The sequence below is a fragment of the Hydra vulgaris genome, chromosome 01 (genome assembly GCF_038396675.1).
Source record: "Hydra vulgaris chromosome 01, alternate assembly HydraT2T_AEP".
Classification (NCBI taxonomy): Eukaryota; Metazoa; Cnidaria; class Hydrozoa; order Anthoathecata; family Hydridae; genus Hydra; species Hydra vulgaris.
The window spans coordinates 53,813,162-53,827,381 of NC_088920.1; the positions used below are offsets into that span (position 1 = coordinate 53,813,162).

A 14,220-nucleotide genomic window follows, 5' to 3' on the forward strand; every position below is an offset into this window, starting at 1 on the left:
TTCCTTGAAAGTTTATTTGCAAATTTCAAACCTTCAAACTCAAATAAAGGTTTAAAATAACTCCATTAAATACAATTCTCATAAAAAAAACACGTCATTTAAAAAAAATTTTTTCAATTTTTTCTAATATGGCATGGATCTTGGAGAATGTGTAACAATTAGTTGTCATATCAAGCAGTTTTAACCATATATTTAATACCTTTGCCAAACTGACATCAAAAGAGAAAAAATATGCGCCTTTTGTTAAAAAGTTATTTCAAAGTCAAATTCCAAATGTTTCCAATAAAGCATAATGAATCACTTGTTTTAAATTGATTTAAATAAAAATTACCAATGAGATGAAAAATAACTAATATAAAAACTTAAGCCTCTGTATAATGATAAAACATAACCAATGGGTGTTTTCTAATGTCCTCACAAACCAACTTGAAACATGAAAACCAATGCCTTTATTAGCATGAAGACACAACATTGGTTGAAAAAAGTTATATATATATATATATATATATATATATATATATATATATATATATATATATATATATATATATATATATATATATATATATATATATATATATATATATATATAATACATATTTATTTATTTTAATGCAGCATCTAAATGCAATGAATGGGATGAGTTCATTGTAAGAATTGAACAGCTTAGTTTTACCGCACATTATAGGCATTACTGAGACTTGGTTTAACAGTACCTCTGAACGCAATATAGAAAATTACACATCCTAATTCAATTATAGAAAAACTATTAGTGGTGGAGGAGTAGTAATTTATGTGCGAAATGATCTTTTATCTCATGAGATTGATCCTTTCTACTTGGATAGTGAGCAAATTTGGTGCAAGGTCAGCATTGGTTTAAATACTATTTTAGTTGGTTGTTTATTCAGACACCCTCATGCTTCATATGACCTAAACAAAATATTTAATGACTCAATTAGAGAAGCGCATAGATTAGTTGATGGAAAAAGTTTAACTGACTTATTAATAATGGGTGATCTAAACTACCCTGATATCTTTTGGGATGATACAGGAGCTATAATTATGAAGCTATAAGTGAAGCACTTAATGATATTAATTGGCATACGAACTTCTATGATAAAGACGCTAACCAATATTGTAATATTTTCATTGACTTTTATAATAAACTAGTTGAGAAGCTCATTCCCATGAAATCTTTCCCCACCCTTGACTTATCCAAATCTGTACCCAGATGGATGAATAAAGATATCAAAAAAGCTTCAAGATATAAATTATGTATTTTCAAAAAGATGATTGCACCATCTAAATTAAATAAAGGTAAGATTAAAGCTGAATTCAACAAACAATGTAAATTAATTAAAACTTTAGTAAATAAAGCAGTTTTACAATATGAAGAAAGTATTTCGATGCATGCAAAACGAAATCCTAAAATTTTATACTCCTACATCAACAAATAAACAAAACAAAAAAAAAAACTGGTATCAAGGCAGTACTTGATGCTGACAGAAAACAAATCACAGAGAAAAAAGATATCACTCATTGTTTTAACCAACAGTTCTATAAAGCCTTTACTCAGACCCATAACAGAACATTAATGCCAGATTTCAAACCAAAAACTCAAACTATATCTTATGTTGACAGTAAAACTCTAGTAGTCTTAGGTGATGTGTATTCTGACTGGGCAAAGGTAACGAGTGGGGTATAACAAGGTTTGGTTATTGGTCCACTACTGTTATTGATATATATATAAATTACATGTTAGAAATAGTCAAGAACTTTTGTAAGCTTTTTGCAGATGATAGCCAGTTTGTTGCTACAATCAAAAACAATATGGATATCATGTCAGTTCAAAATGACCTTGACGCCCTCATAGACTGGTCCAAGCTATGAGAGAAAAACCAAGCAAAAATCTAAGTAACTGTTGCTTCACTATGAAAGACGATATTGGAGCTGTTTTTAACCTTGAAACAACAAAAATTGAGCGAAATTTGGTGTAATTTTTAACAATTAATTAAAATGGAATTACCACATCAGACATGCAATAAATAAAGCAAATATAATCCTTGGTATGCTTAAGCCAATATTCAAATCTTGGACAGAGTCTGTTTTTGTTAGATTGTTTACAACCTTTGTTCGACCTCATTTGGAATACTTTGCATCTGTTTAGAATCCTTTTCAAAAAAAAGACATAAGGGAAAGACATAAGGGCTCTAGAAGCCGTCTAAAAAAGACTTAAACAACTAAACTTGTTCCAGCAATAAGAAATTTAGATTACAAAGCCCGTCTAACTTATCTCAATCTACACACTCTAGAACAAAGAAGGCAACAAGGGGACATGATACAATATTTTAAAGCATTCAAGGGGTTTAATGAAGTAATTTGGTTTCATATCAATGCCATACCACATTCCCTTTAAGCATGTGGACCTGCAAGTAATGTTCTAAATTAGGACTGTCGTGACAATTTACAAGAAACCAAGCTATATATTACTTCTATACAAACAGGATTGTATTCTTATGGAATAAGTTGCCAAATCAAGAAGCGTCAACGAGTTCAAGAATCGATATGACATGTTCATTGTCGCCGAACAGGCATCTGCTTAAGTCTGCTAGAGAGACTTCATGAGACATTTATTTTTTTCTCATTGCAGATTATTGTATTATGTTATATATATATTGTATTATATTATATATATATTATATTACATTATATTATATTATATTATATTATATATATATATATATATACATATATTATATATATATATATATATATATATAATATATATATTATATTATATATATATTATATTATATATATATTATATTATATTATAAATTATATTATATTATTATAATATTATATTATATTATAATATATTCTTATATTATAAATATTGTATTATATATTATATTATATTATATTATAATATTATATATATATTATATTATATATATATTATATTATATATATATATTATATTTTATATATATATATATATATATATATATATATATATATATATATATATATATATATATATATATATACAGTGCTTTTTTTCTAAAAAAAAAGGTGCCAGAACTCACCTGCATTTCTCTTTATATTTCAAAAATGAGGCAAAAATTAGTAATTTAATTTATAAATAATTTTTATATGTATAGCTGTTCGTAGGCTCCCCCGTACATCATACCCATAAAGGCGGGAACAAATATAAGAAACCGTTTTCCAATAAAAGAAGCTTTTTTTCAAATAATGAGAGATGTTTTTTTTTGGATAGGGGGAGGGGTCAGTCATTGTATATAAAATGCAAACTTTAAAAAACTATAAACTTTTATAATAATCCCATAGTTTTCCTTTCCTTGCTCTTCAACGTATTTTGAAGGATCGAAGCTTGTTAGCGGTGGTCCCACTAATTTAATGAATAACAACGTTGAAACTGTTTTTGCCATTAATAAAGCCCTTGTTGGTGTGATGATCAGATTCATCTGTGAAAACCCTCGTTCGCATTCACTTGAGGAAATGGTTGTTGTATGTAGAGCGTGTACCAAATGAACTAAATTTTCAGGATATGTTTTTTCTGCCAGGTATTCACAGAATCCACGAATCATTTCTCTTTCATTTAACTGTAGTCTTAACGACAGATTTCTGATTTCAGTTTCTCCAAATGTCACTTGGTTGTTTATGTTATCAGGCCAATGATTTTGATCTAAGATAGAAGCCCACTGAGCTAATTCAACATCTTTGTCAGCAAGCAACCTTTTTTCAATTGACTATTTTAGTTTTATATAAAAGGCGTTAGGATTAATAACTGAATTGTTTTTGGAATTTTTATTGTGAAGTAAAACTCCATGAAAACAGAGATTCTGTGCTGAAACTAAAGCAAATTTGTAATAGGGACCACCATTATTTCTTCTTTCTTCAAACACTTGAACAAGAGCTTTAATTTTTTGATTTGCTTTGTATAGATCAATATTGTGCTCTTGTAGGTCCAAACTCAATTCCGATAATTCTTGGAGAGCATCACACATTAATCCTAGATCCATTAAAAACTCTGTTGATGTAATTTTTTTTTTAAACCTGCATAAGTGGATTTTTCGTTTTTGTCTCTTGTAGGATCAACCATCGCTTCCTCAAAATGTTTCACAAGCGCTTCGTAATTTTCCCATACTGCAAAAACTGAAAGGAAACTAGATGACACCCAACGTGTATTTAAAATTCGACCAATTTTCAGCAGCTGAATATTAAGTAGTTCTGCGCATGAACGTAACTCTCTGCTATTTTTTGGGGAAGCATGATACACCACGTAAAGCTTATCAAGAAATGATTTGAATCTGTTAATACTTGAGATCTCCCTAATAGTATTGCCTACTGATAGTTCCAGTCTATGATTAGCACAATGCCAAACTATAACAAAAGGAAACTTTTCAGTGATTAATTTAAAAACGCCACTTTTGCATCCTAACATCACTGCTGCGCCATCATATGCTACAGAAACTAAATAATTTTTCAAATATTCATCTTTCATCCCATAAGAATGAAGACATTCAAGTAAAGCAACAAATAGTCCTTTAGCCGTAACACTTTCAAGCTCCACTAAATCCAAAATTAAATTGATTGGTGAATTCATTCCGCTGCCTTTTACACAGCACCGAATGTACACTATCAGTGTTGATTTTTGGCTTATAGTGGTTGATTCATCAATAATTATTGAAATCTTACTCTTTGACTTTATGACTTCTGCAATAATTTTTTTCCTCATTTTGTTACCTATATGATTGACAATATTAATGCATGCGTTTGTAGAATGAAGAATACGACCCACTTCAACTCCATTAATTTCTTGAAGATCAATTTCCATTTCAAAATTATTAAAAGACTGATTTCTTTTAGCAACTTTATATGCAGTTCGAAAAATGTTTGCTGTTACAATTTTCTCACGCGTTAAAGATTTTAAAATATTGTTTTACAGAGTCTCTTTTTTAGCTTCTTCTACCATCTTTAATGCGGCTTGATGTCCTACAGATTCTTTGTGATCAAATATTTTCTTACGTAACGAACTTAACTGTTGCTTTCTATTTTCACCATAATAAGAAACTTCATTATTGAACCATTCTTTAGATGTTTTCATTCCCATCTTAGCTTCTACGCCAAGTGTTTTCACTTTTTGGCAGGTAGTGCAACCAAGCTTTTTTGTCAAAAACAAAGCCACTCGTTTTTGAAAAACTCTGTTTTTGCTCTAAAGTCCAGCAACTTGGTCAGCTATAATTGGTGTCATTGTCTGGAGAAGGTAAATCTGATGTTGTAATTTTGATTTCTTCTGTTTCTTTTGCATTTAATTTGATTTTTTTCTGAACAGGGGAATCCACAGAGAAGAAACTGGTAATCTTTTTTTTGACAAATACTGTTGTAATGTTTTTGTTTTAAAAATAGATCTTTTTTAAGTTGCGTGAGGTGTTGTGAGATTAATATTCGGACAAACACTGCACAGAAACAATAGAATTTCTTAAAAGATTTTTTAAAAACGCATGTTAATCTCACAACCATACGCGTTTTCAAGAAATTGTATGTTTTTACAATTATAATCGGAAAAACAAAGAACTTGGCGTCATAAAATTGAACGCAATTAAGAAAAGATGAAAATAAATTAAATTCTTCTCGAGCAAATTTTGAAACGCAGCGCTGTAATGTTTTCAAATCTGCAAAGAATGTTTAATATTTAAAAATGAACTATTTTCATTATATAATAATACGAGGAAAAAAATGTTTATATAAAGCAAAAAAATTATATATATAAAAAAAAAGGTGCCGGAACGCCATTCCGGTGCATTCCAGGAGAAAAAAAGCAAGGCCTGATAAATATATATATATATATATATATATATATATATATATATATATATATATATATATATATATATATATATATATATATATATATATATATCAGGCCTTGTTACGAGATTTTGCTGCGTAGCGAAAACGCGTAACGCATTTCTAAATAACTCAACTCAGCAAATATATTTTGCATCGTTAGAAGTTATATTGTGTCATTAGCGTCTTTTCAAGTACCGCATTGTAATTAAAGTTATTTTATTAATGCGTTAAAAATCATACAAACAGCTTGTTTTTTTCTCACTATAACAAAAGTTACAAATAAAATCTAAGATCTTATTTAAAAAATCATTTTTATTATTTTTTTCAAATATGAACTAAATTTTGTTTTGAAAAAAAAAATTTTTTCATGAAAGATAAAATAATGTTTGTTTATTTTCTTATGATTTTACAGTTGGTTTTTGGTTATTTTATTAACTGTTAATAAATTTTTTCTTATTTAATTTGTGAACTCTTTTTAATAATGTTTTTAAACAATAAAGAGTTTTATTTTTGTTATTTATCAGTTACCAATAACATATTCGTGATCATAATTTATTTTCATAATTTAAACGAACGTCATTAAAACTTTATGTTATTGAATTAATAATAAACAAAATATCTAATAAATAAAATATTTACATCAAAATAAATCATGCATTTTTTTAACTATTATGACTAAAAATAATTTTTATATTTAAATGGAATTTATATATTTAATTCCTTAAGATAAAACTTAAAACACTTTATTTTTTTAAAATAATTTTTAACTGCAACAAAAAAAATTATGAAACAACCTGTTTCTTTAACAAAAAATCTATTAGTTTACAATTGCGGTTAAATGCTTTTACTTATGACTTTATTTCTTCCGAATAAACGTCACATTAACGACAATCAAAAGATAATTTAAATATTCTAAAAGATTAAAGTTTTTGCATAGCGCAAAACTGCTGAACGCGTAGGCAAATCGCCTTTTCGCAAGCAAAATGCGAGCTGCGTAACACTTGTTAACAAGGCCTGATATGTATATATATATATATATATATATATATATATATATATATATATATATATATATATATATATATATATATATATATATATATATATATATATATATATTATATATATATTTATATATATATGTATTTATATAATGATTTCATAAAAGAGTTCAGAAAATTTTCTGCTTAAAATAGTTGCAGCATCAGTTGTAAATTAATTTGTTTTTTAAAAGGAAAAACCATGTCATGTAAAAATATTTTCTTTTCTTTATAATTTTGTTTGCTGGTGATACAGATCTTATAGATAGTATTGGAGATTAATTGGTTTGGTCAGTATTACCAAATGTCCTTTCTAGCTGATATTGTGATAAATTATTTTCTTTGCTGGGTTTATTTATAGCAGTATAAATATCAAACTTTGTTTTATTATTTTTGGTACTCTTATTGTTAAAAGATTTTTTTCTTTTGCATATTTGCAGATATTACAAAAGTTGATAGCACAGCATTTATTTTAAATCAGGTTTATAATGATGATCAACACATGCAATATTTTTTTATCTGGGATACTGTAGTTGTAATCTAATTCTAAAAAATGGTTGCTACACATACAAGTATGTTTGGATGTAAGAAAGTTTTTACATTTCAAAACAACAATTGATGTTTTACATAATTCAGAGAAATTTATTGAAAGATTTTATGTCGTTTTTTACATATCTATTAGAATATCCAAATTCACAAGATTTAATCATTTTATTGTGAATTTATAAAAAAAAAAAAGCTAATATAATAAAAGCTTCAGCAAATGTCAGGAATTTACTGCTTATTTTATTATATTTATTGTTTCTGCCTGATATGATAATGGCCGATTAAGATTAGTAAATAAAAAAATCGGTTTCACTTGCAATTAATAAAAAAACCTCGAGTTAGACATCTCGTTATTATATTATACGTCATTGATCATGGCTAACTTGCTGCATTAGAATTTCAAAATATTATGGCATTTTGGACATTCCCTAAGCTTTGTTTCTCTACATATACATACACATTTCTCTTTAAATTTAATAAAGATTTTCTTTTCTTCTTTTTGTATGTCTTCAAATAAACTCAAAATATCTTGAGATGTAATTGATATTTCAAATATTTTCTTAAGTATTCATTTTTTCTTAGTCTTAGCCTATAAATTGAAAGTTGGTCTTTACGATTCATTTTTTTAATATATTGACTTTCTTTGCCATCTCAGTTGCCAAGCCTTTATTCATTCTCTCAAATTTCTTTCGCTCTTGCTGTTTTTTTTTCTTTGTCTTTCACCAGCATGGATACAACTTGATCTGATGAATCAACAGATGCTTAGTGAAGTTCTTGCACAACAGTGCGAACTTTAGCAAAGAAAAGTATAAAATATTACAATAACTACTGTTGGGGTAGGCTTGGCCAGGAAGGCATACGATTTCACGCCATAATATGACCACGCAAATACTATTTGATTTTGAAAACCACGGCTTTTAAGATATTTTGAAAAATTTGTATACATTTTCAAAATTTGCTAAAATAATCTTAACTATAAAGAAACTTAAAAAAAAACTTTTCCTAAAAGAAGCAAATAAATCTTCATAAAAAAAAAAACTTATGCCCATTCAATCGTTCACACTGACAATAAAATAGTTTTAAATGCGTATTTTAAATTATTTATTAAATTGTTATTGTAAAAAGTTGTATAAAACAACAATAAAACAATATTGCGAGGTTATATTAAATATTGCGAGGTTATTTTGTCAATATAAAAAGCTTGTCATGATGTTTTATTGTTGCTTTATACAGTTTATAACATTGAAAACATAAAACGCGTTTAGAATAAAACCTATTTTATTGTCAGTGTTAATGGGGTATTAACTTATTAAGATAAATAATAAACTAAAACGATATGATTATTTAAATTACATTGGGAATAAGTAACTTTGAATTGCTTATCTTTACTAATGTTTTTATAGTATAATATTATGTGAAACCCTTTTAAGTAAAGTAACAACTTACATCTATCGATTGTTTAATAAATATTCACATTAAAAGTTAAAAAAAAGATTCTTAGCAATTCTTTGCAGTAAAGTAAACAAACAAAAAAAATTATATTTTATTTAAAGACAATTATAATAAAAAATATATATCATTGCTTGAATACTTATATTACATTTATTATAAAAAGATCTTATATAATTAAATAATATAAATAAAAATTTATACAACTTTTATTGATACTTTAATTAAAATCATTTGTTACTTTATTTAAAAGCGGTTTGCTAATATACAAATGTTAGTGAAGATAAATTTGTCAAAGTTATTTTTAACATAATCAAAAATCATATTTTTCAGCGTATTTTTAAAATGATAAAAACCGTGGTCAATTCGTTAAAACAAAATAATATTGCATGGTCATAAAAAGGCTTGTTTTTGCACGCCTTCCTGGCCAAAGCTGTTGGGGTATATATTAGTCTATTAAAGGAAAATATTTTTATGACCATAGATATCACTAAGTTTAAAATAATATAGCATCCATTGTGAAATAAAATTTAAAAATTCCTTTTTTTTGTTTTTTTGTTTGTTTTAGGTGCCCCAAGAATATCTAATGGTCTTGTCACAGAACACAGCGGAAAACCATTTTTTGATTGTTTTGTTTTCTTTTATGTTAATTCATCTTTCCAAAACCATGAAGGCCACTACAGTTGGGGAGGCTGTTTAAATTGTGGTTACAACCCTCTCTCAACTCTATAACTTCATAGCACTAACCTTGACATACAAGGCCGCTGTGTCGAGAAACAAGTTGATAAGTTCAAATGACCAGTATTATAGTTTTATTAAAAACCATATTAAAAAAACTAAAAAACAGCAACAGAGAACTATAAAGCTTTAATTATTTTTTAAAAAACTATTAAAATTTTAGGTTTTATATTTTCAATTGAAAATTTTTTAAAATAAAATATAAAATTTGAGTTACACAAACTATTTGTTCTAAAAATGAAAAAACTTTTTAATACACAATATTTGTATAGTTGCGTTTTTAACTTAATATGTAAAGTATGACTTAATTAAAGCAAAAATAATGGATACATGCATATTTAATAACTTTTTTTAAAAACAGTAATAAGGAAAGAAAATAAGGAAAGAAAGAATAATTAAAGAAAAAATTGCTGACCTCAGTGTGATGTTACATTGCTTATCTAAATGCGCATTTATAGTTATATATATATATATATATATATATATATATATATATATATATATATATATATATATATATATATATATATATATATATATATATAAACAAATCGTAGGAAATTAAACTTTTACTACTTGCCTGATGATTGTGATAACACATGAAACTCAGAGTTGCAATATTAAATTATATTATAAACATTAGCATTTAGCTAATTCCTGGTACCTCAGGTAACAGTAACATATATACTATAATATATATATATATATATATATATATATATATATATATATATATATATATATATATATATATATATATATATATATATATATGTATATGTATATATATATATATATATATATATATATATATGTATATATATATATATATATATATATATATATATATATATATATATATATATATATATATATATATATATATATATATATATATGTTCTTTATACATGTATGTATAAAGAAATTAAAAAATGTTCTAATTGGTTGTATATATCATCATCCATTAATAAATTCAATCAACATTTTAAATTCCCCTGCTTGAAGAGTTAAGCAAAGAACAAAAATTGATCTTTTTTAATGGGTGATTTCAATGCAAATTTACTGCTATAGTTAATCTAATCTTATTTTTTATTAGTACCTTATGCTCTTACTCTTTTAACCCTTCCATAATCTTGTACCTACTACTGTAACCTACTCATATAACAGCTAAATCTCAAACAGTAATATGGTAACAATTTTTTACAAGTACAAACTGTCACTGTTAGTAAGCAGCTGCAGTTAAAGTTTGAAAGGAGCCAGGTTTGATAGAATATAGCCAGAGTCGGGTTTGTGACTGGGGCTGCATTTATACATCCTAAAGTATATATTTTTAATTCCAAATTCATGTTATTTTTTATATATATGCGTATGTAAATATCATCATGATCAACAAGATCATCATAATCATTATTATTATCATCATCATGTCATCATCATCACCATCATCATCATCATCATCATCATCATCATCATCATCATCATCATCATCATCATCATCATCATCATCATCATCATCATCATCATCATCATCATCATCATTATCATCATCATGATCATCATTAAGCCTTAGCCTTCTCCTTTTATGCTGTTTCCAGCATCTTCTTTCCTTAACTAAAGCTTAATTATACAATATGTAATGCACTCTCTTTAAGTTTGCTTACTTCTACCACTACCATTTTCTTCTGAAGCTGCTACCTTTCTACATGGTAATACCCAAATCACTTTACTCTTTTCTTACAAATGCTATTTGATACAGCATTCAATACAAACATTTTTTTAATCTCTCTCTAAGTTTATGCCTCCTTTTCTTATCTTGTCAGAGTCATACTTAACATCCATTTGATCATCTTTTCTTTTAACAAATACTATGCCATATAAGTACTAAAGTTTATATAAATATAAAAGGATATTGTATGGCAGCATCTAAATAAATAGTAAACATATATATCCATATATTATGCATGCATAATTGCGCATCTTGGAAGCTTTTTTTCCTTCTGGAATAAAAGTTTAAAAGCTTTTATTACTTCTTTTTAATTTTATGTCTTCCACATTCTCATCCTTCATTTCCACATTTTTCGCTTTCTCTACATTTTTCACCATGTTGAGCAGTAGCTATATTAAACCGTAATCATTTTTTTAAATCTTTTTTATAAGAACATCTCTCTAAAAGACAAATCTCCTTTTATTATAACAAGAAGCCAATTTTAATTCATGGGTCTAATCTTTTTATTTAAAGCTATTCATGAAGACCTACACTCTTCTTCATTTTGAGTAACTTTAAGGGTACCCCAAGATTTTATCTTTTCTTCTGTATGGTTTCTTATCTACAATAACAATTTCCATGAAAATTTTACATCTAAAGTGTGGCTCTATTTATTGATGAATTAACTTAACACTTTTGTCTTGACAAAAAGTCTTCACTTTTTTATTGCTTAGCAACAAACAGTTGATTTTTGATCTTATTTCTCTTCTTTAATCATTGGGGCTTGTAGTGGCTTGTGGGATTGTTGGGGCTTGTAGTGGCTTGTTGATATTAAGTCTGAACTTGAAATCCACAATTTTTGTTAGGCAACAAAACTCATTTATTTACTGTAAAAAAATATTGCAATTGTTGGCATTCCTATATTGATGAATAACAACTCTCTAACTCTCAGACAAAGTCTAAAAGCACATTGTAAATGTAATTAGACCTGCTTTATCTGCCAAACTTGAGCTACTCTCTCATTGTCATAAGGTTGCATTAGTTTCTTTTTTTCTACAAATATTATCATGTTCAATGCTCAAACTAGCTATCATCTCTAGTTTGATCAACCAAAACTCATTCTCACTTCTTGTTAAGAAAATCTTTTTACTGGATGTCCCTTCATGGTATAAAAACTTTTATTAATTCAGTTTTTTTCCTTGCACATCAACAAAACATCATAACTCTTATCCATCTTCATGTTTTCCTGACTTGTACAACCTTCAACTTTTTATGTCTTCAGTTAACTGTTTCTTTGCTCTTTAACCCTATCTTCTATTTTCTAATAACTCATAACTTAATAATGGTTGCTTGCAACCTTGATGGAAGACTGGATTTTCCAGCACAATTTTAAAATAAAGTTTTATACTTTTTTAATTTTTTTTTTCAATTAAACAAAAATTATAACTTTTTTGTATTTATTTGGTCTTATCAAATCTAAAAAAAAAAGTTGAACATCTAGAGCAAAGTTTTTATTTTCCATGTCATAAAATATACAAATCGGAGTGTTTAAAAGTATGGACTCGGAGTAGACTGGAATTTGAGGATTTTTTTGTTGCTGTTTTTAATTGCTTTAAGTTTTTCGTAAGAAAGAGTTATGATTACTAATGAGTTATAAAAAAATGAAAAATAAAAAAAACGAGTTCTAAAAAAAGCTTCTAGAGGGATTTTTAATTATTATTTCAACTTTAAGTTTAAAAGGAAGTAGAAATAAATTTAGTTTGATTTAGAATAATTTATTTATTTTTAATGTTAATTTTATAAAAGCTTTAAATCTGATTTTTGAGATGAAAAGTTTTTTACTTTTTTTTTTAGATCTCCAGAAAGTATAAATTCAAGCTATGCTGATCTATTTGAAACAAGTGGTGTTGAAGTAAGTGCAAATAACAATTTATGATATTTTTCAAAAAGGTGACTTTTGCTTCTAAATTAGTTTTGCACCATATATTTTGGTTAAATTTAATAATTGTAAAGCCTTTGTAGTATAGTACTCACACTTAAAGTTGTTTTATTTTATACTTTCATGCGTTTCCTCTATCCTTATAAATTGATGAATTTTTTATTATTTTAGATTAATGACTACCTTGGTTCATCTTCTCAAGATATAGTGGTGAATCATGTAACTTATAATTTAAACAAGTGTAAAGAAAAAGTTGTGATACCGTATTATAGACTGCTTTGTTTTGTAAGTATATTTATAATTTATATATATATATATATATATCTACTATAGAGTATATATATCTACTATAGCGTATATATATCTACTATAGCGTATGTATATCTACTATAGCGTATATATATCTACTATAATGTATATATATCTACTATAGCGTAAATATATATCAAAGATAGTGGATGCATGTACTGAAGTCTTCAGCAACAGCAAGTTATTTCAGTATGAAATACACTGCTTATCTAAACATGCATTAGTTATATGTATATATATATATATATATATATATATATATATATATATATATATATATATATATATATATATATTTAAACAACTTTAAAATGTATTCTATAAAATAGGGTGCTCAATGTTTTTAAAAGAACAGAGCAATTATAAATTAAAAAAAGAAAAGAAAAAATTGTTAAGTGATTTTCTACTAATTTATATATATATATATATAATATATATATATATATATATATATATATATATATATATATATATATATATATATATATATATATATATATATATGCTTACTAGTTTTGCATATCTTTATAGTGTATGGCTTATTCAGAAATAGAAAAAAAAAGCAATAGGGTGATTCTAAAAACAGCTTTTTTTGAAATTGTCTGCTGCCACCCCC

The 14,220-nt window shown here is 26.1% G+C and overlaps 1 protein-coding gene across 1 annotated transcript in view; it reads left to right on the top strand.

Moving 5' to 3' along the window:
* LOC105847333 (uncharacterized) overlaps nucleotides 1-14,220 on the top strand; it is a 102,475-nt gene that overhangs the window by 2,701 nt on the left and 85,554 nt on the right. Inside the window, exons 2-3 of the mRNA XM_065788602.1 lie at nucleotides 13,211-13,268; nucleotides 13,467-13,580. Of these exons, the coding sequence (XP_065644674.1) occupies nucleotides 13,211-13,268; nucleotides 13,467-13,580 (172 nt within the window). The remainder of the gene's footprint in view (nucleotides 1-13,210; nucleotides 13,269-13,466; nucleotides 13,581-14,220) is intronic.